A 27,763-nucleotide genomic window follows, 5' to 3' on the forward strand; every position below is an offset into this window, starting at 1 on the left:
CTCATATAGAATTCATTTACCTGTTATAACATAACATATGGTAGAAGAAAATTATACATACAGCACGGCCGGTTATAATATAACCTGCTACTTAAAAAGAGGGATATCAAGGGGGCATTTGAGTCATAAGGAGGGTCTGATTCTCATAAAGAGGGACACTTGGGAGGTATGGAGTAGGTCTGACGCAGGGCAAGCTAGAAACCAAGCTTTTGGTATTAAATGCTTCAAGTTTGTAATTACATAGCTAATAATCTTAAATTGCATATTCCCACCATTACAAACCAATTTTACCACTTTCTGGATTTTTTTAATGAACTTCCTTCAGTTACCTATCAATAGGTCACAAAAAAAGTATTAGTAAAATCCGGTTACTCATTGTGCCTCTGAACTCGCAACTTAAAACTAAACTGCCCCTCTTTGCCATACCTGAGAACTCTCGTGGTTTGACCTGGAGTCTCCTGGTGAAGTCGCTCCCGGGTCTCCGGGTCACTCGCCTCATTCTCCAGGGAAGAGGAGTGATGTGAAGCCACATCCACTCCCTGCCCAATCCCCCACTGGCTTTTGCAGCTAGCCATGCCCTTCTCAGCAGCTAGCCCCTCCCACAACTATATATATGCCCATCAAGCAGCCAGGCCCATCATTGTATGTGGCTAGCTCCACCCCTTTGAAGAGGACATCAAATGCATGGTGGAACATATGTTCTCAAGGGAAATGGACAGGTAATGAGAGTAAAAATGCTTTGATGACCTTATTTGGGTAGAGCGTGCTGTGATGTCATGCCACCACCTACAGTTGACATCATAGCCACATTATGTCATCAATCAGATTTAAATATAATATATATAATAATATGAAGTACCACCGGATATTTTTCATCTGTGTGAGCTTTCATGCTTCTGAATGATGGTGAGTTAAGATACTGGAATATATCTTTTTCTGTAGTTTTGCAATATACAAAAACATGTATTTATGTTCAAGACTGAACTGTTGTATTATACTGTATATTATGGCATTAATTAAGTGAAGCTTTAAAATGGAATTTTCTTGGATGCCGATATCTGCACCGAGATTGAGAACTGGTTAAATAATAGGCCATAAATAGCCAACACACAGATTTAAGTAGAGAACCTCAAGATTTAATACCGGAGATCTGGTGCTTTTTAACATGTTTATTATTGACCTTGAGGTAGGCGATGAACGCAAAGACTTTATTTCTGCTGATGACATTAAATTATGCAAGGTGATAAAGTCAGAGCAAGCTGCAATTTCTCTTTGTCCTCTCTCTCTCAAGAGGACTTGAATAAAGAGGAGATTTCGGGTGAAAGTAAATCTTTTCACATAAAAGAAAAATGCCAATTCACTGAAGACGATGGGGTGTATGGAACAAAGTCTTCATTATTTGTTAACGAGTTCTAGTGACATTGTTACCTTGTCTTAGTGCCAGGGGAATCAGCCAGCTGCTTGGACCAAGGGCTCATTGGCAGGAACCAAAGAAAATGCCCCAAACGTATCAAAGTCAGCCTGGTACCTAAGAGGGGTGCAACAGAAGCCTCCACAACATATATATATAAGGCAAAAGATGGTTCAGATCTCTCTTGTACAATGCTGATGTTCTCATCCATGGACACAAAGCCTATACATGCCAAGTATTTTGGATCGCTGCTCCATGCTTATTGTATTCATATGAAAAGTCTTCTGAGGACCAAAGTATCAAAAAGGGAGATGACCTTTTATCTGGATGGGCCCAGCTAATACCGGTAATGATGTACACAGCCAGGTTTGTGCCCAAACAGGACCACCTTGATACAAAGCCATCCACATCAGAGATGTACCGTTCTCCTACTGCCCATCGCTGTTGGACAAAATTATTTCAGCCGGGGAAAAAAGCGATCTTGGAACAGCTTTGTGACACTCAGAGAAGATCTAAGAACTGTGTTGCATACTGTCTGGATTACAAAGGTTGATGTGAAAATCGTGGGTTTGAAGCACCTATAAACATATGGGATTTTATTAATTTTCCCCCTTCTAAGGTTTCCTTAATTTAATAGTTTGTATTAAGCCAAACTTGCCTTTTGACGTAAGACGTTACAATTAGATGTCTTGCACAGATGTTTTCAGAATTCTGTAATATTCTAACAGATGTGCAATTTGAGAAGCGGAGTTTTGGAGAGGACCTCTACTTGTTTTTAACTTTTAACTGCTACTTAAGATTATCAAAGCTGGCGAATCAATATGTCTCACAGAACCGTTAGGAATCATACGTGTTATATAAAGTCACTGCCGAAAAACTGACGTGGTCTCCTTTATATCGATCCAACGTATCCCGGGGTCGCGTTAAACTGCTAAGTCAAGGGAACGTGTCAAGTTTAGCAAGTAGGATTGGTAACACGTCTGCATAGGATGAGGCGTGAAACAACAGCTTTACGATAGAAATAAACGTGGAGAAGGAAGCACTGGCTGGGAAGGTTAATTTGTGTTTAATGTGAAAAGTTTTTAATGTTCCTTGATTTAAATCAGAATTTTAGCACTTTGAGCTATAGCAATTCTACTTGATGACAGTGGTGTGAGTAGGTGGAGGAGGGCTCAATTCTATTTCATTCCCAAGAAATAACCCTTGAGATTCTCACTTATTCTTCTACTCCCATTTCTGGTGGAGCTTTGATGAGATGAAACATACCAGCCACAGCATAAAGCGGGAAAGGTCTCCTACGTTTAGGGGATATACGTAAACCTGTATGTACAGGGGTGTTTCCATCATACAGAAGACACAGGGGATCTGAAGCATATAAGGCCCAATCTACAGGAACTTTATCCCAGTAACTCTGTGAGTAGGGAGAGGGTCGCCATCAATGGTGGGTCCCAGTACAAACCTAAAGAAAGGGGCCCTTTACCCCTTCCCACCCCATGTTTCTCCCCCCACCCCTTCCCATGAACCTCCCACTACCCTGCCCCATTCTCCTCCCACTGCCCCGCCCCATGCTCCTCCCACCATCCTTCCCCATGACCCCCATGATTGCAATAGGACTAACAAGCCCTAAAGCTTGCAATGAGGCCATCGGATCCCATAGTCTACAAAGGGGGGGCATCGATCACAAATACTCGGGAGGACCCGGTCCCAGGTAATGGGCCACAAGGGCCAATAAGAGGACCCAAGAAGGAACAGGGAGGACAGGCCTTCCTGCTTGCCCGGGCCCCATACATGGTTCCTGGTTGTACTCTCCTGGTGGTAGTTAATACTATGTCTAATCCACTTGGATGCCACAAAACTTTTTTAAAAATGTTATAACCTACCAGGGCCGACTCCGACCATATTTACAAAGAGTGCTGATGTCAGCAAACAAGTGTATGCAGCAGGGGGCGCCGGAGACATAGTTCACTAGAAACCCCGACGCCAGCCTGTAAGTCACTCCACATCTATAGCATGTTGTGGTTATTTTTAGATCTTTCACCTACAGAGCTTTTATTACACATATATTCATTTATTCAAACAACCTCTTTATTAAATCAGTGTAATGGATCCGAAGGCATACGGTTTAAAGGGGCAATTGCCACTTACTGAGGCAGTTAATTGGTAAATTGTGGCAACGTCTTTATAACTAATCAAATTTCCTATCATGAAGTTCTCTCCCTTGTCCTTATCTAGCCCTTAGAGAGGTTTCCTGAACCAGCTTCCAATAGGAGGGCGGAATAACTTAACGGGGAGGAATAATTATGCAAATCAGGGGAACAGGAAGTAGAGATCTCAGCTTCGGCTGGTATAGAAATGAGTTTCTCATACATTCATATTTCTTATTCTCAATTGCGAGCAGCGTTACAAACTTATTATATACGCTAAAAAAAATCGTAGGATCATCAACATTTCTTTTTACGTTGTCCGGCCATTTTCGGTGCATACAAATCTTGTAAAAGGTGAACTTTTGTGCAAACAGCTGCAGTATAAATGTCTCCCACGCAAAGAGATCAGTCTTATTTCATTTTAATTTACAGATACATCAGTCCACTGCCTGCGGATGGCCAGGTTTATGCATTCCCATGCCTTACCCCTACCAAACGAGAAGCATCCCGGTTTAATAAAAGAGCAAATACTCTCATCCGATCGGCCAATGCCTGCATCATAAACCAATCGTTCATCTACTATAATCAAAAAAGGATCCAGTCAATGTACCTTCTACATACCTTCTTCTCTTTGGCGCCCAACTCACAGCTGTTAGAAAAGAGGGACATCAGAGGAAGAAAGACTAAGAGCTTGGATTGTTGGCTGAGAGTATCACAGTTTTCTACGGCCCTAAAATAATAATGTGCAAGAGACAGGGAGAGGAATGGCTGACGCTAGAAGTCAGAGGGGATGGAGCTGGACCACTCGCTCGCCTTACCAGAAAAGCCACCTTGCGACACCTGCGATGGAGGTCTGTGCTGGATTTTGGAGCTCCCTGGGCTATTCAGGGGAGATCAGAGGATATCCCCAACTTGTTCCTCACTGCCTGCATTAACGGGCCAGTGGGGCAGCTGCCGAGGCTGTTGGGAGGTATGAATGCTTTTAGCAACTGAAAAAAGGGGATTTAGACATTAAATTGTGTAATTAAAACATACTCTCATTCTCAGCTGTGCTTCACTTAAGTCTTGGTAAAGAATTAACATCTCTAACCACATACTGAAAATAAAAATGACCAGCGGCTGATAAATGACGTGTGTTTGGCCACATAACGCGCTCTTACCCTCTCGTGTGAGTGCCGGTAAAGGTAAGCGTGCGTTGTTATCGCTCACTGGTGGCCAGACGGGACTTGCCTTCTAATTCTCTCCAAACACCAACCCCCCCCCCCTTTGATTACCGTAACTTAAAAAGGCCCAGCGGAAAATCAATTTCTCATTCATGGTGACGGTTCTCAGACCTAGACAACTTTAGTTCTACCACAATGCAGCATTGACAGGACTAAAAAGAAATGATAGGTCCAGGTGATATGAAACATGGCTTGTTTATCCTTCACTTTTCAGGAACTTCTAGTTCACCACCATCATTTCCGTTAAGATGCCTTATTCAGGTGAAAGGAAAAAGGCAGCTTGGCTGACAGATAACATTGAACGTCGAGTCCAAACACAGCTCGAAGATGTGTGGGCCATATTTTACTGTTTAAAGTTTTATTAACTTCCGAGGCTCTGGTAATGTCGAGATATTTAATGTCTTCATATAATAAAAACCTTTACACAAATAACACACCCCATAAGTTTAAGTGTGTGTATATATATATATATATATATATATATATATGTTTTATATATATATATATTCTTTTTTTTTCTCTCTGATTCACCGTCTATTGTCTCAAGATGTTCTCGATTTTAGAAGAATAAGAAGAGTTACAGACAGAAACTACATGATTTATTTAAAACAAAAGCCAAGAAAAACAGATCCATCCAGGATTCAAATCACTGACCGCAAAGGCACAAAAAAATAGTGGCACAATTAAATAATAAAAAAAAACACTGTGAAATATTATCATATACAGATATACTATAAAGAGAAATTCTTTTGATTTTGTTATCTGTATATCCGGGATTTATAAAGGTGCTACGCAGGAGACGTATTCCTACTATATTATACCGCTGAATATTTCACTAAAACACATAAGTTAAGTTCTTGGGAATGAAGCACAAGGTAAATTGCATAGAATGTACACCATTTACGGTGCCATCAATAACATGCCGCACCTGCCAATTGCCGTCCCGCTATTGTCTACGGCTTTCTTAGTCTAGAAATGTATCCAGTCCGGCATTCTCATGTAGATGTTAAGAAGAATTACAGCCTGTGATAAGCCGTATCCAGTGTCAAAGGCTTGGGTTACCACCAAGTTGGTCTCGAGCCAGAAGAACAGCAAAAAACACAGTTTAATGATCTTATTAAAGAAAAACCAGGGCAATTTTTATTTTTTTTACTTTTATTTCTAATGCCCAGTGAACGTCACATCATTGTCCAAGACACCGGCTACATAAAAATCTAGAAGGGTGACCCAGGAAACTTTGATGCATTTGGACCGTGGAAGCTTTTCTACAGAATTTCCTTCTGGTATGGTAAGGATAGATTGGAGAGGTGGCTGACTATCAGCATTTAAAATAGAAGACGTTAATGTTTTTTTTTCCAAGTTCATTTATTTTGCAAACCACCAGATTGTGATTTTTTTTTAAAGGGGACTAAAAATGAAGTAATTAAAATATTTTAAAGACATTGTGCTGTTTTCTTTATTATGTATATATGTTCTTACATAATATAATGTTTGCAGGCTGGCATAAAGCATCAGCTCAGTGTGGCGTTTGAGCATGAAAATCGCCCAAAATATCACATGACTGACAACAATGGCCGCCTCCATGTCTGCAGATAAAGGGAGTTTATTGAAACAAAAGGAGATTAAACCAGGTTTTTGCCCACTGACATTGCTGTATACAGCACTGGGGGGTTACTGTATACAGTGCTGGGGGGGTTATTACTGTATACAGCACTGGATTTTATTACTGTATGCAGCGCTGGGGGTTATTTCTGTATACAGCGCTGGGGGTTTTGTTATTATATACAGCGCTGGGGGGGTTATTACTGTATACAGCACTGGTATACCCCTTTAGGTAAAATAAGGCATCCTCTAGATTGTAAGCTCCTTTGAGCAGGGCCATCCTCACCTGTTGTCTCTGTAGGTCAAATTGTTATGTTACACACTACTTGTTGTGTCCTGTCCACCCATTGTACAGCGCTACGGAATTTCATGGCGCTATATAAAACATTAAATAATAATAATATTGAAGTACTTTATTCATTGATCGTTGGTGGGGCAGTAAACTGTCTCTTTAATGAGAAATAAAAGGAGCATTCGGAAGATGAATCGCAAAAGGCTATGGTTCTCCACTTCAGCGTTGACCTTTAAAATAGGCCGATACTAACAGAGGTGTAAATAGCGCTAGAGAGAACACGACAGCATGGACCCGTGCTTGGTACAGACATTCGGTCAAGTGGAAACTTTAATTATGTCAGCATACCGGGCATCCCTGTAGCCAGAATTAATATGGGAATCCCTCCATAAGAAATCCTCATAAATAAATAAGAAAGTGAGACGCCCGCTTTAGATGTGGGCCAGCATATAACATCCTTTGAGATAACGGCATAGCACTGCCACCGGCAAGAACCAATGTTTACGAGCTTTAATATTGAACAACGATCTTACGCCTGTCAGGCTGGACTTCACGGTGCGTTTGACAGAAAGCACACGCGACTTTCAAGCTGAAACATCTTGTGGGTAAAAGCGAAAAATGAAACCATTTACTATTGTCTAATTTGGTTATTTTCTTACGTTTCAGATCTACCGTGTGTATAACCTCGTAACGGGGTTAAAACAGCATTAAAATATAAATATTTAAAAATCTGGAATTCACTTTTAGTTTTATTGAATCTGAAGACGTTTGATTTTTTTGTTTTCAAATTAATATTCAACAGATAAGATGTTGAGCTAAACACGGAGTTATAAATTGGATGATTTATAGCATTTAGTTGTTTTCTTCTATGTTTTTATTGTTAATCTTTAAATGGCTGAACTGTGAAAGCTGAATATGTGCCCAAAAGGTTTTTTTATTTGAAATTTTTCAGCAATGCCGGCAAACATCAAAACACAGAATTTTAGGAGAGTCAACTTCAACAGGTTAAATGGAACCCTTGGGCTAATTGACTGGGATGACTTATTTGCAGGAAGAAGGTAAGTGGAATATCTTTAACCCCTTCCGTACCGGCGTTCTCTTACTGCGTCTTCCCTTGAAGACGGCAGTTTTATTTAAATATTTTAATTCCGTGTTCGTGATTCGCTTCAAAGCGATGACATGCACGGAATTGAGGGGGAGTGGCTGCTACGGATCGCTGGGGACACCCAGCGGTAGCAGCCGTCCCCTCGCGTCCATAGCGGCGCTGGATCGCGCATCAACGATGACGTACCTGGTACGTCCCGGCATTTGGGTGACACCCAACCAGGAAGTTGATCCATTGTTCGGACAGAACGTAGCCAAAAAATAACCAGACCACTGCGTTTGATCTTCAAGATCCTCTCTTGACAAGCATGGTGCCAGAAGACTGGCACAAAGCAGAAGTGGTACCAAAATGGCTCAAAATCTCAGCCAGGTAACTACAGCCCTGGGAGTCGGTAGTGGAGAAATCACTTGGAAGCTTGCTTAGGATTAATATTTGCCAATACAATTTGATCAATAGCATCATTAGTAAGAGTCAACACTCGTTCTTCTACTGGCTACTGTTACATGGTCAGGGTAGGACACCGGGAAGCACTCTAGCAACAGTCCTGCATTTAGATGTGTTGCTGGCAGTAGCGGGCATCGACAACAGAGATATCCATGGCCAGTCTTTCCGTTTTAGATAGCATTATGTTTGTACATTATTGTATGTTCACACAATTTCATTTATAAACACATTATCTCCTTTGCCTCTGTTCTGACTAAACATTATTGTGGCTTTCAGGGCGGTAGAACATTGTGATACACTCATATGCACCAAACATTCTGAGCTCTTCTAAATAGGGACATCCATTGGCAATGCGGTCCAAGGGCTGCCACCACATCTGACCTAGAAAGAATACACCACTGCCCAGTACCCCTAGGCATCTGCCTGGGATTCCTGATGCTACGACCGTACCTGGAGCTATCAGAGAAACACAGAGGTGGAAAGATATCTCTGTAAGCTTTAATCAAGCAAGAGTTATCCGAAGAACCAAATAAGACGACTGGTTGTCTTCTGCTGCATCTATGAATGGTTGGAACGCGTGGAGGTCTAAGTCACTTTTATTGTGCTATGTTTGCCTTAATAAATAAAGTCCCCCCTTTTCCCCAAAAACAGCAAGAACAATTTCCCAAACGTAAAATACATATGAGTAAAGTATCAGGTTATGTTCATATATGCCTACATAAAGGTCTTTTAATAACACGACAAAACAAATCATGTTCCAATTTGTCTACGTTCACTTAGAAACACTCATCGAAAACCAATGTCGTGCGACTAAATTACACGGAATTATAATATGCAAATGAAAGTGGAATTCTCAGATAAATTACAAAGACAAATGATTTACTTCCATTACAATATTCAAAGAGTCATACGATTAGAGAATCGGCTTAAATCCAAAGAATTCATAAACGTCCTTCCAGGTATAGTGAATGCCTTTTGAAAGTGTTCACCTGTCTCATAAAATAACACATCAGGGCTCAGCGCTGCCGAATAACATATGCAAACGCTATAAAAATGTCAGCTCTATTTTTAATAATTTCCACAGTTGTCAATTTGGGAGCGTTAGAACAAGCAGACAAGACTGCGCACGAGGGGCTCACGCAAAGTCAAATAGAGACTTATATTGGAACCCCAACTAGTCAATGGAAGAGATTAGTCGTATAATGTATCTGCGTACATGAGCAGTATGTTAAGTGTTTATACTGTTCCTAGGTGTAGATAGATAGATAGATAGATAGATAGATAGATAGATAGATAGATAGATAGATAGATAGATAGATAGATAGATAGATAGATAGATATGTAATATTATTTCACTCTTTGTCTATGTATCCTTATGGAAGCCAGGTGGGGAGTATCATAAAAACATCAGAAAATTCACACACAGCCAACAATGAAAGTAACAGAGTCATTCTGGGTGTCATTCTACTGTCAAATTAAGTATAAATAAATACATTTTGACGATGGGTCAGTGTTTTGGTATCTTTAAGACCCCACTATACAGGCAGTAGTCCAGGTTAGCAGGTTTGTGCTTTTCCTGTCTCCGCCATGTAGCTTCATTACTTTGGGGAACTTCAATGTTAGTATTCATGGGCATTTTGTTCAAATGACAACTAAAGAACTTTTAAGATGGGCTAACCCCCCAACGCATGGCTTAATTTGGTTTATCCAAAGGAGACATGTAAGTCGCAGCCAAGCATGGGTGGACACCATGCAAAACCACTGGTATTCAGCAAGCGTGCATGGCTTGTGAGTGGAGCTGCAGTCTGGCAGGCCACAGCTTGGCTAGTGCCACACCAGGCTTGGCTTGCCCATGTTGGTAACTGTGTGCAAGCACCGGACAGGCCTGCATGCTCATTGGTGTATTAAAACGTAGTCCACAGGCACACCAGCTCTTATCACAACAAGTTAACCAGTAGCCACACACTAAAATTACACATTAAAATAAAATGACATATTAATTCTACTTACAGGTTCCACAAATTCAAACTTCTTTTTTTCTTGAACCTCTTGTACTTTAAATATGTACTCCAAAGATGCGTCCGAGAAGTTCTGATGTTCCCTGTCAATGAGGCCGTCCGCCTGTAGAAGACAAAACACACGCCATTAACCGTAAGACCAACATTAGATATATAACGGAGAATATGATGGACACAAGGTGTGTTCTTTGGAAAGACAATCAATTCTTCTTCCCTGTAGCACCTTCTTTTTCTGCTGATATTTAAAAAAACCAGTGGAATTGCGTGTGTATTTGACACAAAGGTAGTATCGACTTGGTTCATTTGGGATTGTTTTAACAGTTTAATCAATTCGACAAAATCAGACTCAGCAACTTTATTCACGCAGGGAAGTATTCAGAATTTGAAAGCAATAGAAAAGGCTGTGTCAGCTTCAAGAAAGCATTTTGATATCAAGAAAGGATATTATGGCCAAACATGTTCTTCTATACACTAATTTATAAAAATGTGGGGTCTTCACTTGTGTTAACTCAGCCAGAGGATTACGTGGCCCCTGTAATAACCGAGTCTTTAAATCTGGGAACCTTTTTCCTTATGTTCTCATTAAGACTTGGCTTCCTCTAAAAATCTTGGGGATTTGGCCCCACAAGGACCATCAACAGCTAATCTGATAAGTGGGGTCATCACCTTGATCATGTGAACCACAAGAGAGATGGCATTCTTTTATGATTGTATTTTATTGTTAAATTGTACAATGAACACCCAGCATTATCACCATTGCTGGATTCTTTCTATGCTCCTCAAATAGTTGTTGTCTGCAGTCCCTTTGGTGACAGATGTGTGCCAGTAATACTTGATATCATGAGAACTTTGAGTATTCCTTAAAGCGTTACCAAGAGAGTAGGAGCGATGCAGGTTCATGCCACCAAATTCACTACAAATTGTGAAGGGCCAAGCCCAGTGAAGCTCCCACAGCAAGAAGAGCGTGGCTGGCCCTGTATACTGTATGATTAAATCAATGAGAATTCCTGCACGCTAATGATTAAGCTCGGGTGACTTGAAACCACTGCCAGCTCCCACGAATGAGAAGATACACAGGAAGGTCATATGTCGTTTACATTGCTGAGTATGTTCTATCAGTTTGCTATGAAAGGCATGCACGCCGGGCCAAACATATGGGCCACATTGTTTACTGGTGAATGTAAACAGTACATAATATGGTATGTAATTAGAAAGAAACATGTAAGAATAGGACAGAAAAAGGGTAGAAATACACAGATTCTGAGCTAAATAGCTGACGCAGTTCACAGGAGTCTCCTCCGCTTCTTTCAGCTTTCTCCTCTCCTCTTTCTCCTCTCCTGGTTGATGTTGATATCTTTTATAGTAAAGCACCTTGAGGTCTCATCTGAAGGCTTCAGTCTTCCCAACAGGAAAATGGGCAGACTATGAAATGGAGAATTATTCTTATCTGCTGTCAAATTCTATGTTTCTATGATTCTTCCACTAAACTAACTTTAGGAAAGTTTCCTCCACCACAATTGGTTAACTTGATGCAGGTAAGAATAGCTCTGTTCCCATTTCTGCACTTTTGGTTGCCCAGCCTGATGCTGGTACTGGTGGCCATGCTGATGATGCCACTGAGCTCCAGAAGCCCCAAGAGACACAGGAGGCAGCTCCGGCCGGAGCCAGATCACGTGCCACAGCCATATATGCAAGGGGGCAAGGTGCCCTACCTAACCCTTATTGCCTCGGGGGGGGTGGCACTGGGTGGGTGGCAGTATTTTAGTATTGGGATGGAGGCCAGGATGAAAGCTGTTTCTGATGTCATGATTCAGATTTTATTTTTTTCCTTCAAATTAATAGATAGCATTTTAACGCATTTACTTTTTTACATTTCCCTTGTTTTCTGTTTCTGCCTTTTTTCTGATTGGCTGTTTAGATTCGGGTTTGATTTAATTCAAATATTTTTCCCATTTAATTTAGTACAGTGAAAATGTTGATCTGGGGTTATTTCCTCAATTTTTTGAAGGGCCCACCCAGCCATGTCTGCAGGGGAACCCAGTTGGGTTTATCTTAAGGGAGGTGATAATTGTTAACCTTATTTGCATGCCCCTACCCAGAATCCCTTGTGGTTGCGGCAGCACCATGAGATTTCTGAGGGAAAAACAAGCCTTCTGGCTTGTCTGGCATCTGTAGATGAGTGTTTAACAATACTTCTACTACCTCTTAAGGGAGGGAGAAGAGAAAGAGCTTCAGGACAGGAAATTGATTAGATAATGCTGGCTCTGCCACAAGCTGCTGCCGATCTTAGCTTCCATGAGGTTAACATTTAAACTAAATATTTCCAAAACATTTACAATGACAAGGCTTATTTTTAATAATTCATTTTTTTTATTTTTTTTTTATTAATGCTATTTATTATGCTAAACGCTGTGATGGTGGCAGCTCTCCTTTAAGCGGAGAAACATAAGTTAATAAAATACATTTTAGTTAATTAAGCCTCCCTTACTCTGCTTTGTGGTTGGGTTTTACTGTTCTGTACTGTTCTCGCTGTAATGTTATTGAACCTTTATACGTTTAATATATGGATGGCCCGTCTGGTTGCCCTTGTCCTTTGAAGATCTCCATATTAGGGAAATATATTTGGCTAAAGAGATCCAGACTACACAACGGCATGCGCAGATCTATTACGAGAACACTACTTTTGATAAACTATTAAATGCAACTTTTGTTATGACACTGAGACTGATAGCTGGGATTAAGCACATAAAAATATGCCCCGATCCAGTTAATAGCCGAGCAGATGTTTGGACATGCGTGATATGATGACCATTTATCTTAATTTATTAAAAGATGGAAAAATTAACATTGGGATGCACTGAAATCCTTAATTTGATGGCAAAAAAACATGACTATAGAAGTTACATTGTGTCCTATTCTGTTGGAAAATACTCATACCTCCCAACAGTCCCTCGGGACAGTCCTGATGTTTGGGCACTGCCCCAGGTAGCTGTCCCACTGTCCTGCTTTTTTGGACAGAGGGAAGCATGAAAAAAAATTGCTGCACAGACCTCCATTCAAGGTCCCACTTTCAGATAGGAGGCCATGGCTACCAACCCGTGCCCGTCTGATGCCACATCCAGGTGCCCCAATTTGCACACCTGAAATGTTGGGGGGATTCACTGTGGACTTCGTCCTGGTATCACTGTGGAAACCCACATTAATCATGGGGAGCTCCCCCTTGTACCCCACACAACAATGAGGGGAAGAAAGGAGCTCCACAATCTCATTGTATTCATCGTCCCCATGAATGTAAACAGTTCTAGAGTTTGATGGCCCATCTAGTTTTTCCGGATAATTAGCCATTCTCTATATAAAAAGTTATTTTAGTTAGGTATTTTTGGAACATTTTTAATATAAATAGGGAGGGAACGGGTAGGTGGGAAACACAGTACCTCTTGCAAATGGGATTCTTTCTTTTTTGAAGACAAATTCAAGTGTTTCTCTAAGACAGAGTAATATTTCTCGCTCTCTTTGTCAAACTTCTTTTTTCCATCCTAAAAAAAAGAAAGGCTATTAAATTTCAGTATGGTGAGGAAATTGTACGTTTGACATTTTTTTTCTTGACTTGTATAATAGATAAGCAGGATAGTAAAATAACATATATTGTTCTACATCATCACATATTATAAATATTTATTTATAAAAGCAAATTGTGTCCGTTAAAATAACATGAAATGGATCCGAAATCCAGCACAGACGGGGTTAATGCTGTAAATGAATATTGTAGCTGGAAACAGCTGATTTTTAATGGAATATCTTCATAGGCATACTGAGGCCCTTTATAGCTCCCATCACTCCTGTGTTCCAATGGCCCTTTATCACTCCCATCACTCCTGTGGTCCAATGGCCCTTTATCACTCCCATCATTCCTGTGTTCCAATGGCCCTTTATCACTCCCATCATTCCTGTGTTCCAATGGCACGTTGTGTTTGCGAATCCATGCTTAAGTTTAAAAGGCTAATTGATTGCTAAAACACCCTTTTTCAATAATGTTTCCTCTTATTTCTGTAACTCAAATTATGACATGCACTACTTTTTATGTCTGCAAATATGATGGTGCTATATTAAAAATAAATAATAATTAATCAAGGAAAATAATATATTTTCCACAATCACATATACTTAAGTGACACAACACTGTATTGACCAGACTATCAGGCTTTTTCATGAGCTGCTATGGAACGTCCACAAATGGATAGAATCCGGCTGCTTGTATTATGGAAATTAACACCTTGTAGATACAGGAAAATAGCTAGCGTGATTGTTCAGTTTAAAGATGCTGTTCCACCTACTCTGCTAAATGTGAAACTTTTGTAAGTAAATAGAATCATCATTCCTAGAACTCTTCGATATTCAAACCCATCCAAGAGCTGATTTTTTAATTGTGTAAAATCTCAATCAGATTTTCGGCTGTTGCCATAGATACTGAAAAAACTGCTTTTAATAGTTTACTTTTATGCGATAAAACTTTCAGAGGAAAAATTAAATGACGGATCTGAGCACTGAGGCTACCGGACCTTAGCAGCCTGCCTTGACCATATGGACAGTTTGTGTCACTTTTATTGCCACCACTTGGTCCATCGTACTCCTGCTTTGTGATAGTGTGATCAGCCAGCACGGTCTAGCGACAGTACCCCCCACACACACACTCTGTGCCTCCACAACCCATACCCTGACATCAGGTTTATTTTATTAGCACACAAGAAAGCTTAATTAATGTTTTGTCTATTCACTAAAAGGAGAATTGACAGAAGAGTTGTGGTTTCAACTTCATTGAGCATTATGAAGGTCCAACCCCAATGATCTTCTGCTGCAGGAAGAGCTTTGCTGGCCCTGTATAAAGTATAGTTAAATCAGAGTCCTTCAAAGTCTCCTTACCCATTTAATTAAGCCTTTTACAGGGCCAGCTCAGCCATTCTTACGGTTGAAACTTTTATATATAAAGTGAGGCAGCTGAAACCACAACGCTCCATTTAGTGAATAAATCTCTCAGGTGTTTTGGGGAACTTAGCGTTAACAGATTTGTGGAACACACTGTAATAATATAAATGATCTCATATTAAATGTGTTTGGTTACGATTTGTTTCCAATGGCTCGGCAAATCCACTAATTTTCTTTAGTACCCCTGGGTTTTACTGACCCGAGTCCCCTCCTGCTAATAGGAGCGGCATTCGGGAGTTGAAAGTCAGAACCAGCATTAAGCGGGTGACAAGTTCCCCAATTTGATTCCGTATAAATGCTGCTTCTAATACACTTTACAGTAAGAAGTGTCCCAGCTGGGCTGTTGACTTGGACATAACTCAATTCTTAGCTAATCTTGAAAAAGCAAATTATATAATGCATAGCACAGGGACATCTGGGAAACACATTGGACTGGAATAGTGTCTGCTTTGTGCAATACAGAATAGGAAGCCGGTCTCCGCAGCTCGCAGAAGCGCTTATGGGTAAGAGATGTCATCATGCAGCACATTCCTGAGTCCTTTCCTGCTGATGGAAAGTATAATTACTGGATGCCAGGGGGCTCCAAAGGCTCTTTCTAAAGGCCTACTAAGGAAAACGATTTGATTAAGAAAGCACGCACCTTTAAGCTTTCAAACATTTTTTTTTCAATTCATAGCAGAATTCACCATTTTTAACAGTTTAAAGGAACCGTATGAATTTCCCTGCCAACAAATTCTGCTGAAATCTTTCTTTCCGAGTTCAGATTCAGGCACTTGGAGCCCTGGAGCAATTAGCCAAAAAAAAGGTCCCTCTTGCAAGGGACTTAACCCATCCGCTGCTTGCCCCGGGATGTCCTTCATCTCACACAACATTTCAGGTGTCCACATTGAAGGATCTCCCCAACTGGCCAATGACCCCCAACTTAAAAGTAAGTCCTGATGTTCACTTCCTTCTCTTCAATCCCCCATTACATACACTGTCTGAACCAATCAACAACAATCAGCAACTCAACAACGGGGAAAGGATAACGAGGAGCCTTTGGCAAAAGAGTGACAGTAGGGCAGCCGGACAATGTCTGGAAATTCCTACCATCCCTGCAAAAAACACCTGGACCTAAAAGAGACATTCAAGGTGCTGTTCCACTTACACCAACTACTTATCATACTCTGTAATATGGATAGTTGACTTATATTTATTACATATGTTAAGCAAAACATTAGCAAATCTGCCATTCTTCTGAAGATTTAATCACAAAAAAGCCAAAGAAGCAATTTTTTATTTTGACAGCAAGAACGTATCAGTCCCTGCTTTTGTGTCACTTGACATGTTCCTGGGACAGCATTTTACATGATTAAAATGTATTTCTGGTAAACATTTTGGCATTCAAAAATAATAGAAATGATGTGGCTAATGTTGCATTTCATTATAAAAATAAAAAAATCTATTAATGACACCATTAGGTATAGATAGGCCAAAAAGTCATGTAAAGGTCTTGGTGATGGCTGCCCGCTAGATCTGACCCTGGGCATCACCTCAGCCACCCCTTACTACCTTACCCTTTTTTAACAAAATGCCATTTATTTTCAGGTGTTTTGTTTACTTAAGTTCTGAGCACTCAACGAAGATGGCAGAGAAGAGAGAACTTTAAATTGATTGAAAAAATATATTTGATTTCCTAGTATTTCAAAACAATGAGAAGTTATAGCCAGATTTCGGCACCTGCTGTTTCAATTTCAACCATAAAACCTGTTTATTTGGGGGGAGAAAAAGGCAAGCTATGGTCTTTAGCGCATTCCAGTTACAAAGGGATTGGACGGCACTTTTACCACAAATACATTCTGTTATTTTACTCATGTCGAAAAGGACATTTTTTCCTTCTGAGATGAAATCCGATCTTTGCTTCAAAACGTCTGGGACTCTTGGTGTCAGATATTAATCATCACGACAGAGCATGGAGTGAACCATTTAAAGTTATTTACTTTTCTGTAAAAAGAGAGATGGTACTCCATTTCTCCATGAAGACAACACATATAGGTCTGAATTTAAGCATATATCTATCTATCTATCTATATATATATATATATATATATATAATCTCATCTTCACCCTAGGTGTGGAAGCCACTGGGATCAGTGCTTGAAGGGGGAGAATTCTAAAAGGTTCTCAGGAGTTTCCTCCTTGTCAGATATGTTACTCTTTTATTGATTGTCTTATTTGTTCTAAACCACACCACTAACCAGGTTAGGTCCATAGCCATCATTCAACTGTTCTATAAATGGTTGTTAATTTAATAATGAATTTACAAGGACATGCTTATTTCTGCATTTGATTATGCAGTAGGTTCTACCCAACGTCAGTTTTCCCTACACACCCTTTCGTCAAACCCAAAAGACATGCAATGGTGGACAGTCCCGCTGAAACTTAATAAATGTCTAGATTTTGTCAAAAAACTTGCTTCATAAGCACCATAGGAGCAACATACAATGTATATGGTACTGTTTCTACCATAAGAGGCATCCTCAGAGCACTTGGCTGCAACAGATCTGGGTATGTAATCACTCGATGAGGTCTCTGTGCCTCCATCCACATTGCTTCTCCCGGAAGTTTTGTGAATGCATAGTCCTCAGATTTTAATAGCCCAATGGTTTCTCTCTGGTTTCTCTCTGGTTTCTCTCCCTGGTGCCACCACGTCAAATCCTACTCAGTAATAGAAATGGGACTTAACAGTCTAGTGAAGAAAGGCTCTCTGTGCTGCAGCGGAACCCCTAGTACCTTAATAACATGTTAAATCAGAATAAGAAATGTGTACATAACCATATTGACCAAGTCTTTAATCAAAGTGACCCACATAGAAAAAAAAAGATCAAATGCAGTTGTCTTGTATATATTTAATTTAAAGTTTAGCTCATGGATGCTTAAGTATTTCACTTGCTGTCCTGAAGGTATCTTCCTTCTCCTCACACCTCTCTTAAAAAGGCTTCCTGAACCAATCAACAACAAACAGCAATGTAACAGTGCAGAGATAACGCAATGGGGAGGAATCATGCCAATCCTGGGAAATTCATATTTCTGCTCCATTGTTATACATATACGGCGGGGTTCCAATATATACATTGTCTGTGTGTATATATCTATATCTATCTTATATATATATATATATATATACATTGGAACCCCACCTATAATATATATATATATTGTATTTTAATCTGTAAAATCCATTACATAGTTCACTGAATTGTTAAATACAGGAAAGTTACAGATCCATTTTAATGTTGAAAATTTAAATTCTGGTCATTTTCCAGCCAGACCAAGGTTAATAAAGACTGCACTTTGTTCAACTAGTTTAAATTAGAAGCCATTACCAGCACTTAAAAAGGAGCGCGTATTGTGTATTTTGTACTAATTATTATCGACAATTGTTTTAGGCCTTTCAAATCTATAGTTGCAAACCTATTAAATTACCTCAATTTACAGAACCTGCCAGCTCAATGGTTGTAAATGTGATTCTGTGTAAAGGTTGATAACAGAAAATAGTAACTTTATTACATCCAATATGTTACAGATTTACTTTAATCCAGAGTCCTGCCAGGCAACGATATCCCAGTTTAATGAATAATCACAACTGAATATTACTATCGTCCTTCAATCTTAGTCTTACTGTTACAAGATACGTCTTCTAGATAGGGATTATTAAAGCGGGTCATGTGGAGTTCAATGAAGCAGATTAGTTAGAATAAAACAACAAAAAAGTTAAACAAGTCTAGGCTGACATCTCAAAGATACGAGGTTTATATTGTTTCGATGGGAGGGGAGAGCTAGAAGGAGCCGTCGTTCTCCTGGAATTTTTGTCATAGGCAATGCTACGGGCCCTATGGTCAACCAATGTTTCAGTAGCTACTGGGGCTTGTGAAAGAGGGGTGGGTAGAGACTTCAAAGCCCCCACATTACTGGACAATAATAACCTGTAGATGCCTATGTATTCTTTAAATGATGGAGTAGAAATATACCCTGGCGTGTATGCAAGCCCAGCCCTACATCACAAGGAAGCTGTGACAAATCTAGCATTTTTCTCGTGTTATGGGATTCCTTCCTTATTATAATGGCTTCTGCCAAAGGGAACAGTGGTATAACAAAAGCGGATAAATAAGTTAATGAGGAATTATCATGGACATTACAAGTGTTGTAAAGGCTTAGCATATATCGAAGATGAATTTTCAATACACAAATATTTGTGTGCAACGATTTTAGAATGTGACATATCCACTTTAATAGTGTAAAGTTGTGTAAACTTAAGTACATGAACTAGAACAATAGGCATTATCTCTATAATATATTTCCTCTTTCATAAAGGACTCTTGCGCTTAGACCATAGCTCCAAACTTCACCTGCCCTCAGCCTCTAGAATCTTTGCTCAAGTCATCTAAGAGATTGTAAGCTCCCAAGAGTAGGGCCCTCTTCTGTACCGCCATGTCTTATACATAGTCATGGTATTGTTAATTTTGTATACTGTCAGTTTTAATCATTTTGTTTATTCTGTATTCTCCCGCATTGTAAAATTGAGCTCTAAAAATAAATTATAATAATAATGGTGATAGTAATAGTAATAATAATACCTTTGTTACAGGAAACAGGAAGTGAGTTACACAAGCCCCCGAAATGACGTGTTTTTATGATTACTACTGCCACAGTACTAGATAACATACAGGCAGTCCATTGTCATTAGATTAATTATATATAGACTTATAAAAGGGTTGGAAAACAATGGCTCAAAGGAAAAGTTAAAAGTCCACAGTGTCTGTGTCAGTAAGTTATAATAAAAAAATGAGATCATCAGCTTGTCCGTAAAATGTGGATAAGTGGAAATTTCCAGGCCTGCACAAATAAACGATTTAATCTGTAATAAATATACAATCCACTAGATTGTAAACCCCTTTGAGCAGGGCCCTCCTTACCTGTGGTTTCAGTAAGTCTATGTCCTGTCTACCCATTGTACAGCGCTACAGAATATGATGGTGCTATATAAAACAATAAATAATACGTTTAAAAAAAAGTAGAAATAGGATGGGCTGCCATACCTACATCTTTTGATCTACGTTGTACCATTTAAGCCACCTCAAATAAATGAGAAGCAGACTTGGATATGTTTACCGTCAACGCTTGGTAGCTTACAATATGCTTCCTACCCATCATGAAGCTCAAAACACTGATAAAACATTTAATTAAATGAAAACCATCAATCAAAATCCTGTTAGTATTGCAGCTTTAACATTATCTTCTTTTTTAGCCTTTAAATAACATTTCTAGATAGAAAGAATTCATTTTTCAGACTTAGAACTATTGAGCGACGGTAGAATGCATGGTGACACCACGAGAGGTGATGATTAATTTAAAGGTCGTAAATCGCCCATTTGAGAAGCCCCATATCCCAATATCTTCCACGTTCATCCAAAAAAAAAAAAAAAAAAAACTAATCGTCTTTCGGTGGTTTAAATTGTGTGTAAATTTGCCTCTGTTTCTTTTGATCTGCTGTAAATGGTTCCCAAGGTCAAGGGGCATATGGGGGAAAACAACTAATGCTTTACAGACTATGGATAAAAAGAAACACAAGCTTTTAGCCCACACAGAAATGAGCTCATCCACACTACCAGCTGTTGACCAGAGCCTACGTTTACCAAATAAGGTAAAATCTTTTTGTGCTGAAATCTTTCAACCACTTAATAGTTCCCGGTATTTGAGCAGTAATTACTTTGGCCATTCCTCTTGCTTGCACTCAATAAATCAGACGCAGAGGCATTTAAAGGAAATACGTCACAAGTATGTCATGGTGTGGTTGATGATGTTTTTTTTTTTTTTTTTTTCAATAACATTACATTTATTTGTATAGCGCCGGCAGGATCCATAGCGCTGTTACAACAGGGGGAGGTGAAAGCATTAAACAGAGAATACGTTTAACGCATTAAGACATATTGATGAAGAAGAAGCTGGCCCTGCTCTTGCTCGCTTACAATGTATTCTATAGAAGCCATATTTCAGACAGTATGTTGGAAGAGAAGACATTATTCAGAGGTTAAAAAAAACCTCTTCTAGATTGTAAGCTCATTTGCTCACCTGTTGTTTCTGTATGTCATCTTGTTAAGTTATATACTGATTATTATGTCATTAGTACAACTTTGTACAGCTCTGCGGAATCTGATGGCGCTATATAAAACAATAAATAATAATACAAATAAACGACATTTGATCCACGATATTTAATTTTATTTTATATTAAGTTTATCATGCTGATAAGGGGCGTGATGAGTGCAGGGCATGCTCACCCGTTATACAAATTAATCGGTTTATTTAGTAGCCAAGCAATGTTTCTCACTGCAAAGGCACACGGACAATGAAGAAATCACAACCCCGATCTGACATTTTATGGAATGTGTCTCTTTAAAAAACAAAACTTATTTCAAATCATGCTATTGGTTGGACCTCTCATGTTATCAAACACTTACTTAGTTATAATCATCGTAGGCTTTAGAGATTGGATTGAGGCTAAGTCTAATACATGCTAAAATATGCAAAGGATGCATTAATGGCTGATCTGATAATAGAGGTTCAATGTGGATCAGCAGCACGGTAACATTAAATGATCGTACGGTGAGGTTCTTGGAGAGACTGGAAAAATCCGCACGGCTTTTTATTATTTCTAGATGGTGTGAAGATCATTTATAATCTGTTCTGCTGCATTAGCTCCGTGACACGGCCAAGGCGAGAGCTATGATGGAAAGATATAAGAGCACACAGGTGGTTTCCCTGCCTTTTTATAACGGCTGATGAGCTGCCAGCGACAATGCATTATAATGGGGCGACCCCAGCGAGTTTCTCCTAGAACGAGATCTGAGCTGGTCCTGTAATAACGTTTATTTAATCCCTGATGTCCCCAACCACGTGCTACCCTATGCTTAGGTCTAGGCTACAATATGCTAAAGTTTAGAGGCATATTCACTAAACTGTACACTTGTTGGCAAGGTCAAACACTGGTGAGCTTCCTCCATTCACACTATGGAATTGCCTTCATAGTATGCAGTCATCAAAACATAGGGTATCGGGAAATGATGTCATATCCCTGGAGCTCAGCAGTCAAGAAGAGGGGATGGCTGGGTGTACTCCCATGGGTCAGGCTTAGGGTACTGCCTAAAATAAATATGCCGCTGCCTCTAAGTGTGATCATACATCTAAGCCTAAAATTTACCCCCCCCCCGTAGCCCATAACTACAGAAAGAACAGTGAAAATTCAAAACTCAATTAAAATGAAAATTGGCCCATTTTGTTTTATTGTGAAAGAATATTTGAAAGTACTCACCTTTGCCGCTCCTATCTGTTCCTTGCGGAATTTTTCAAGTGGAGATATTAGCACGTCATTGGCGTTCTGGATCTGAAAGAGAGGCATGTGATAGGTTAAAACTGTACATCTTTATTTTTTATAGATGGTAAGCTTCTGGGGCAAGGGCTCCATATACCACTGTCTAAGTTCCTGTTTTGTCTATTATACAGTCATCTGTAAGCCTATGACATTTATTGCATTTGCTGTAATTATGTATAACTACTTAATATCAACATGAAAATAATGAGTACTCTCCTTAGTACCGTATTAACAAACAAAAACACATACGAAAATCCATCAAGTTATTTTTTTATACCATAACTTGCATTATTAAGGCATTTTGTGAATTCCCAGGATAAAAGGTTCACGTAAAGTGCAAACAAATAACATAACGACTTTACAAATCTTAACTACCCATATTAAACTACCAATAATGTCATTAAACATGAAGCCATCTTATAGCTCAATGTGCTATAAAACATTATTACGCATTTAATGGTATTAGTAAATGATTGCATAATTAACATTTAAATACCACCAGAAACATAGAAGTTATAATAATCCGATATGAAAAGCACATACATTTAAAACACTTGTTTATAAGTCTTAAAAGGTACAGTCTGCTGTATTCTTTAATCATTTTAACAGTAGTGTATATATATACGGTATAAAGGCTAAAACGGGCAGACTTCATGGCCTGAATAGTTCTTATCTGTCATCAAATTCAAATCAAATGTTTCTATGAAAAGGAAAATGTGGAAAAAAAAAAAGTTCTGATAAAAATTAAAGTTCTCAGATAAGGTGCTGAAACTGAGTTCTCCTTTGGTGTAATTAAAGCTACTAACGATAGTTTCTTTAGAGGAAATTTATAAACAACTTACAAATTATGAAAACTAAAAATGGCAGAATTACACTTCACAAAGTAATAGATATAGCAACGCTCCGGAAGAGGATGTTCAAAGTTCTTCTACAAAGAACTTCTACTGACATCCATGTTCCTGCAGGAGGTTTCACGGAAAGTAGAAAGAGCAAGCGGTATTCATGAATACTGGAGTGAAAATGTGACTTTTGGACCAGATTTGGACCACTGAAAAGTGATTGACTCCCAATTGTTGAGCACTAAACCCTCCGTCCTCATGGACAGCCCCTGAAACTACCAGAGGAGTTGTAGATCAGCTGCTGGAGGGCCACAGCAGGAGGGCCACAGCAAAATAGCCTTGCTTTAGAGGTCTACTGTTGGACTGTAGGATAAAAGCAGATAATAATAGCAGCTGGCATCTCAACCGAGACACCTCTCAGCCCCGTTTCCTTATTATTTATGTCATTGTACAGAAGAGCACAGTCTATTCTAAGACTTCTGAGAGCTTTCATACATTATCTCAAATGCCAGCAAACATTACATTAAAGATTGATTTGACTCTAGACATGCTTTCCATTAAGGACCTGAATTGTGTTTTCGTAGCTGGAGTACTTGAAATGTTAGCACCTGGCCAATAACACAAAGTAGCGCAATTTCAATGGGACATTGCATGTCGCATTCCCCTGAGAACCATCATCTTAAAAGATATAGTCCATATTTTACCCTGAAAAGCGGTTCTTACTAAATCTACTAATTAATATTGGAACTAAATCTAAACTCTCCTTAAAAGTGCAGGTGCAACAAAAGTATACGTGTTATTGAAAAATTATTATTTGTCATTTTGGGGGGGGGGGCAGGGTGACTTTTCACCTATACAATATTATAACCAATTGGCTAGGAATTGTATAGGTAAAAAGTTATGTAGAGTGTTACACTTCCACTCAATTATCCCTATTTCAATCTGTAAACACCATTACATAGATAAAGTCAGTATGCTGAATTGCGAAACGTAAAATTTGGGGAAAGTGACAAATCCATAAGTATGATTATTTACCGTCATGGTGGCGGTTTTCCCTCCTGGGAGTCGTACAGAAGAGCTATAGCTTCGGTTAAGACTGCTACTTAAACAGTCAGTCATACTGTTCATAGTAGATTAAACCATTTAATTAGCCGATCCCTTCAGATCATTACTATTGTGCCGTTCTCCCGGTATTCCACCATCGTACATTTCCTGTCACCAGTCTTTTGATATTTCGAGTGGTTTTAATAAACTGCCGTGGGGGATTTCTCATAAATCATTCACAGATCATTACTAGGAATGCTTTTATATGGCAGGGGGAATTTCTTTCCAGCCTGCTTCATTTTCTTGTGAAATCCTAAAATACTTCACTGAATTATATTCCACAGGCGTTTAATTGCAGGATTTTCAGATGCGAGGGGCCACTGTCAAGTTGTTATTATTGAAGTTGTATATTAACACAACTTGTGGTTGTTACGTAGACAATCAAAAACCCAATGTGCTTAAACAAGATTATGTAGTGCATTGATTTTTCTTTAATTTAAAGTCACGCCATTATTTATACTGCTCCGCAAACCCATATGTTTTCCCGGGGTAGGCTACACAGAGTTCTCCCTTTTCTGGAGGAATGGCTTAGCCAAGGGTCGAGGTGAGTCTAGACCGACACAGGAGTGGGACAAGCCCCAGATGGCTTCACATGGGCAGGGAAGATTGTGGGCAGATAATAGGCCAAATACCACTTCCCAACCAGGAAAAAGATGACACTGGCCCGAAGACCCAGGGAAACTGGGCTTCCCTTGGAGACTCTGGGTCAAACCTGAAGAGTTCCCAGATATGGATCTATGTTACCTGTGAGATAGTTCAAATTTACACACAATTTTTTTTTTAGGCAGTAGCAAATTTTCTATTAAGGCATATTTAAGAAACAATTAAAGGAAAATTAATTAAAGAAAGATGAAATTCTTACATTTAACTAAAGTTGAACCAAAAAAAATGCCCCAAGGAAAAAGCGTCTAGACCTCCATGTCTTGTTTTGACCATTTAATAATTAGGATGATATGGAAATGTGTTGGAAAAAAAATACTAAATTCTGGTTCTGATGGGCACCCTATTGCAATTGTGTTCTCCTTTTCACTCCTGAATTTTAAAATAACGATGAGAATTACAAGAGACCAGCTTTGTCTACGAAATAAAATATGTTTGCAAGAAAAGTTTACTGTATTTTTAAGACTTTTATAATCAATTACTTGCATTATTACTTAGACGTACAGCTGTTTTTTTTAGAAATAAATAAAAAACTAGCATCTATACATAGCACATCTAAAAAAGAGCTACCGTAAGTATTTTTTTATGAACTACATTCTTGAACACTAAACAAAACGCTATCCTGGGAAAAGGCAAGTACAGTATTTATAGAAAATAATGAACTGAGATTGATGGCCTGGTCTCACAGGGCATAGTGGTCTGGCTTTGACAGGGGGCAATGACCTGGTCCAGATAGGAGATGGTGGTTTGCCTTTAATAGGGGACAATGGTCTGGCTCTTACAGGGGGCAATGACCTGGTCCAGATAGGAGGCAGTGGTGTGCCCCTGACAGAGGACAATGGCCTGTTTAGATAGGATGCCCTGGTCTGTCTCAAACAGGGGACAATGGTATGGTCCAGATAGGAGACTGCAGTCTGGCTCTAACGGGGGGCCAATGACCAGGCCCTGATAGAAGACATTTGTCTTCCCCTGACAGAAGACAATGGTCTGACCCACATAAGAGACAGTGGTCTACTTATGATATATACCTCCACATATCTCAAGTGCCCAAAGATGGGGTCTGGCTGGAAGCATGACTAGGAACGGGGCTTTACTGAGACTTTTTATGTGGCCGTGTGACATATTCGTAGTTATTTCTGTAATCAAGGACAGCAGAAGAAAATGTATGTTTGATTTATACAGTTAAATTTACAAATATATTTCTGCACTTTCTATCCGTGTTATTCTGATGTTTAGGACTGTGGAACACTCATACCCACTAACATTCTGAGTTCCTAGAAAGGAAGTAATTTGAGTTCCTAGAAAGGAAGGAATTTGAGTGCTAAAGGGGACTGTTCCTACGAGCATACTTGAGGACACTCCAGGTTTGAGCATTTCCATTAAAGATATATTACCCCCCGAGCCTCCATTTCATCTGCAGCGTTTAAGTGGAGATGGGAGGAAGCCTCATGTTCATGATGGCCTCCAGGTAGCATATACCACTTAGTGAGACCCCAGGTATATTAACGATTAAAGGAGACCAAAACACAATAAAACATTAAATATTCCACCGTTCAATGTGTTTCTAACTACTCAAGTGCCACATGGGGCATTTAGAGCATCATTCCAACAGTCGGGCATTAAAGGAGGTTACTCAGGGTCATTGCACAATGTTTTTTCTCAACCTATTCCTGTATATACCACAGCTGGAAATAATTTAAAAAATACACAGGGAATAAAAAGTCATCCGTTGCCTCCATGAGTACTACGGTATATCACCAGCTTTCATTGCTCCCTTACAGAATTTGTTGGCAGATTCTAAATAAACAGTATGTTAGATCTTAATTGTGTTAGCCGTAGGAAATCTCATGCATGTACTTTTACAAAAGAAAAAAATGTTAGTTTACAATGGAGCTAAACATAAGGACATGTTAATAAGTTAAATGTGAAATCTTGAAACAAATCTAACATGTACAAATAATCTGAAATATTTATATCCAGTCTTTTTCCCAGTAAACATGAGCGGCTTTCATAGCCATTACCCATACCAATAAAGCATCATTAGAAGGGAGTCAAGCTACTTCAATGGATAGCATTCACACTAACTGTTAAAAGAGTATTGTACAAGAATAGAACAGTGATATATAAAAAAGTATTCCTCTTAGGGACGTACCTAGAGTATTTGGCACCCAGAGCGGATCCTATATTTGGTACATACCCATGCTCACACACGTACGCATCCATGTACCCATACACATACACATCCATGCTCACACACCCATACAGATACACATCCATGCTCACACACATTTACACATACACACCTACCCTGAAATACTTACACATCCATGCTCACACATTTACCCATACACATTCATGCTGAAATACACTTATACGTACATGTTCATGCTGACACAGTTACAAATGTACACATACACATGTATGCTGACATACAAACACATACATGCTCACACACAATCTGTACAGCAAACCAGGCACACTTAACAGTAATTAAGTACAACCCATTAGGCAGAAAGGTGCTGATTGG

The 27,763-nt window shown here is 39.3% G+C and overlaps 1 protein-coding gene across 1 annotated transcript in view; it reads right to left on the reverse strand.

Annotated features, from left to right (window-relative positions):
* ARHGAP42 (Rho GTPase activating protein 42) overlaps positions 1 to 27,763 on the reverse strand; it is a 113,716-nt gene that overhangs the window by 24,820 nt on the left and 61,133 nt on the right. The window contains exons 4-6 of the mRNA XM_053456514.1: positions 22,574 to 22,645; positions 13,674 to 13,775; positions 10,232 to 10,342 (exon numbers count right to left, since the gene is read on the reverse strand). Coding sequence (XP_053312489.1) covers positions 10,232 to 10,342; positions 13,674 to 13,775; positions 22,574 to 22,645 — 285 coding nt within the window. The remainder of the gene's footprint in view (positions 1 to 10,231; positions 10,343 to 13,673; positions 13,776 to 22,573; positions 22,646 to 27,763) is intronic.

Source organism: Spea bombifrons, chromosome 2, assembly GCF_027358695.1.
Source record: "Spea bombifrons isolate aSpeBom1 chromosome 2, aSpeBom1.2.pri, whole genome shotgun sequence".
Classification (NCBI taxonomy): Eukaryota; Metazoa; Chordata; class Amphibia; order Anura; family Pelobatidae; genus Spea; species Spea bombifrons.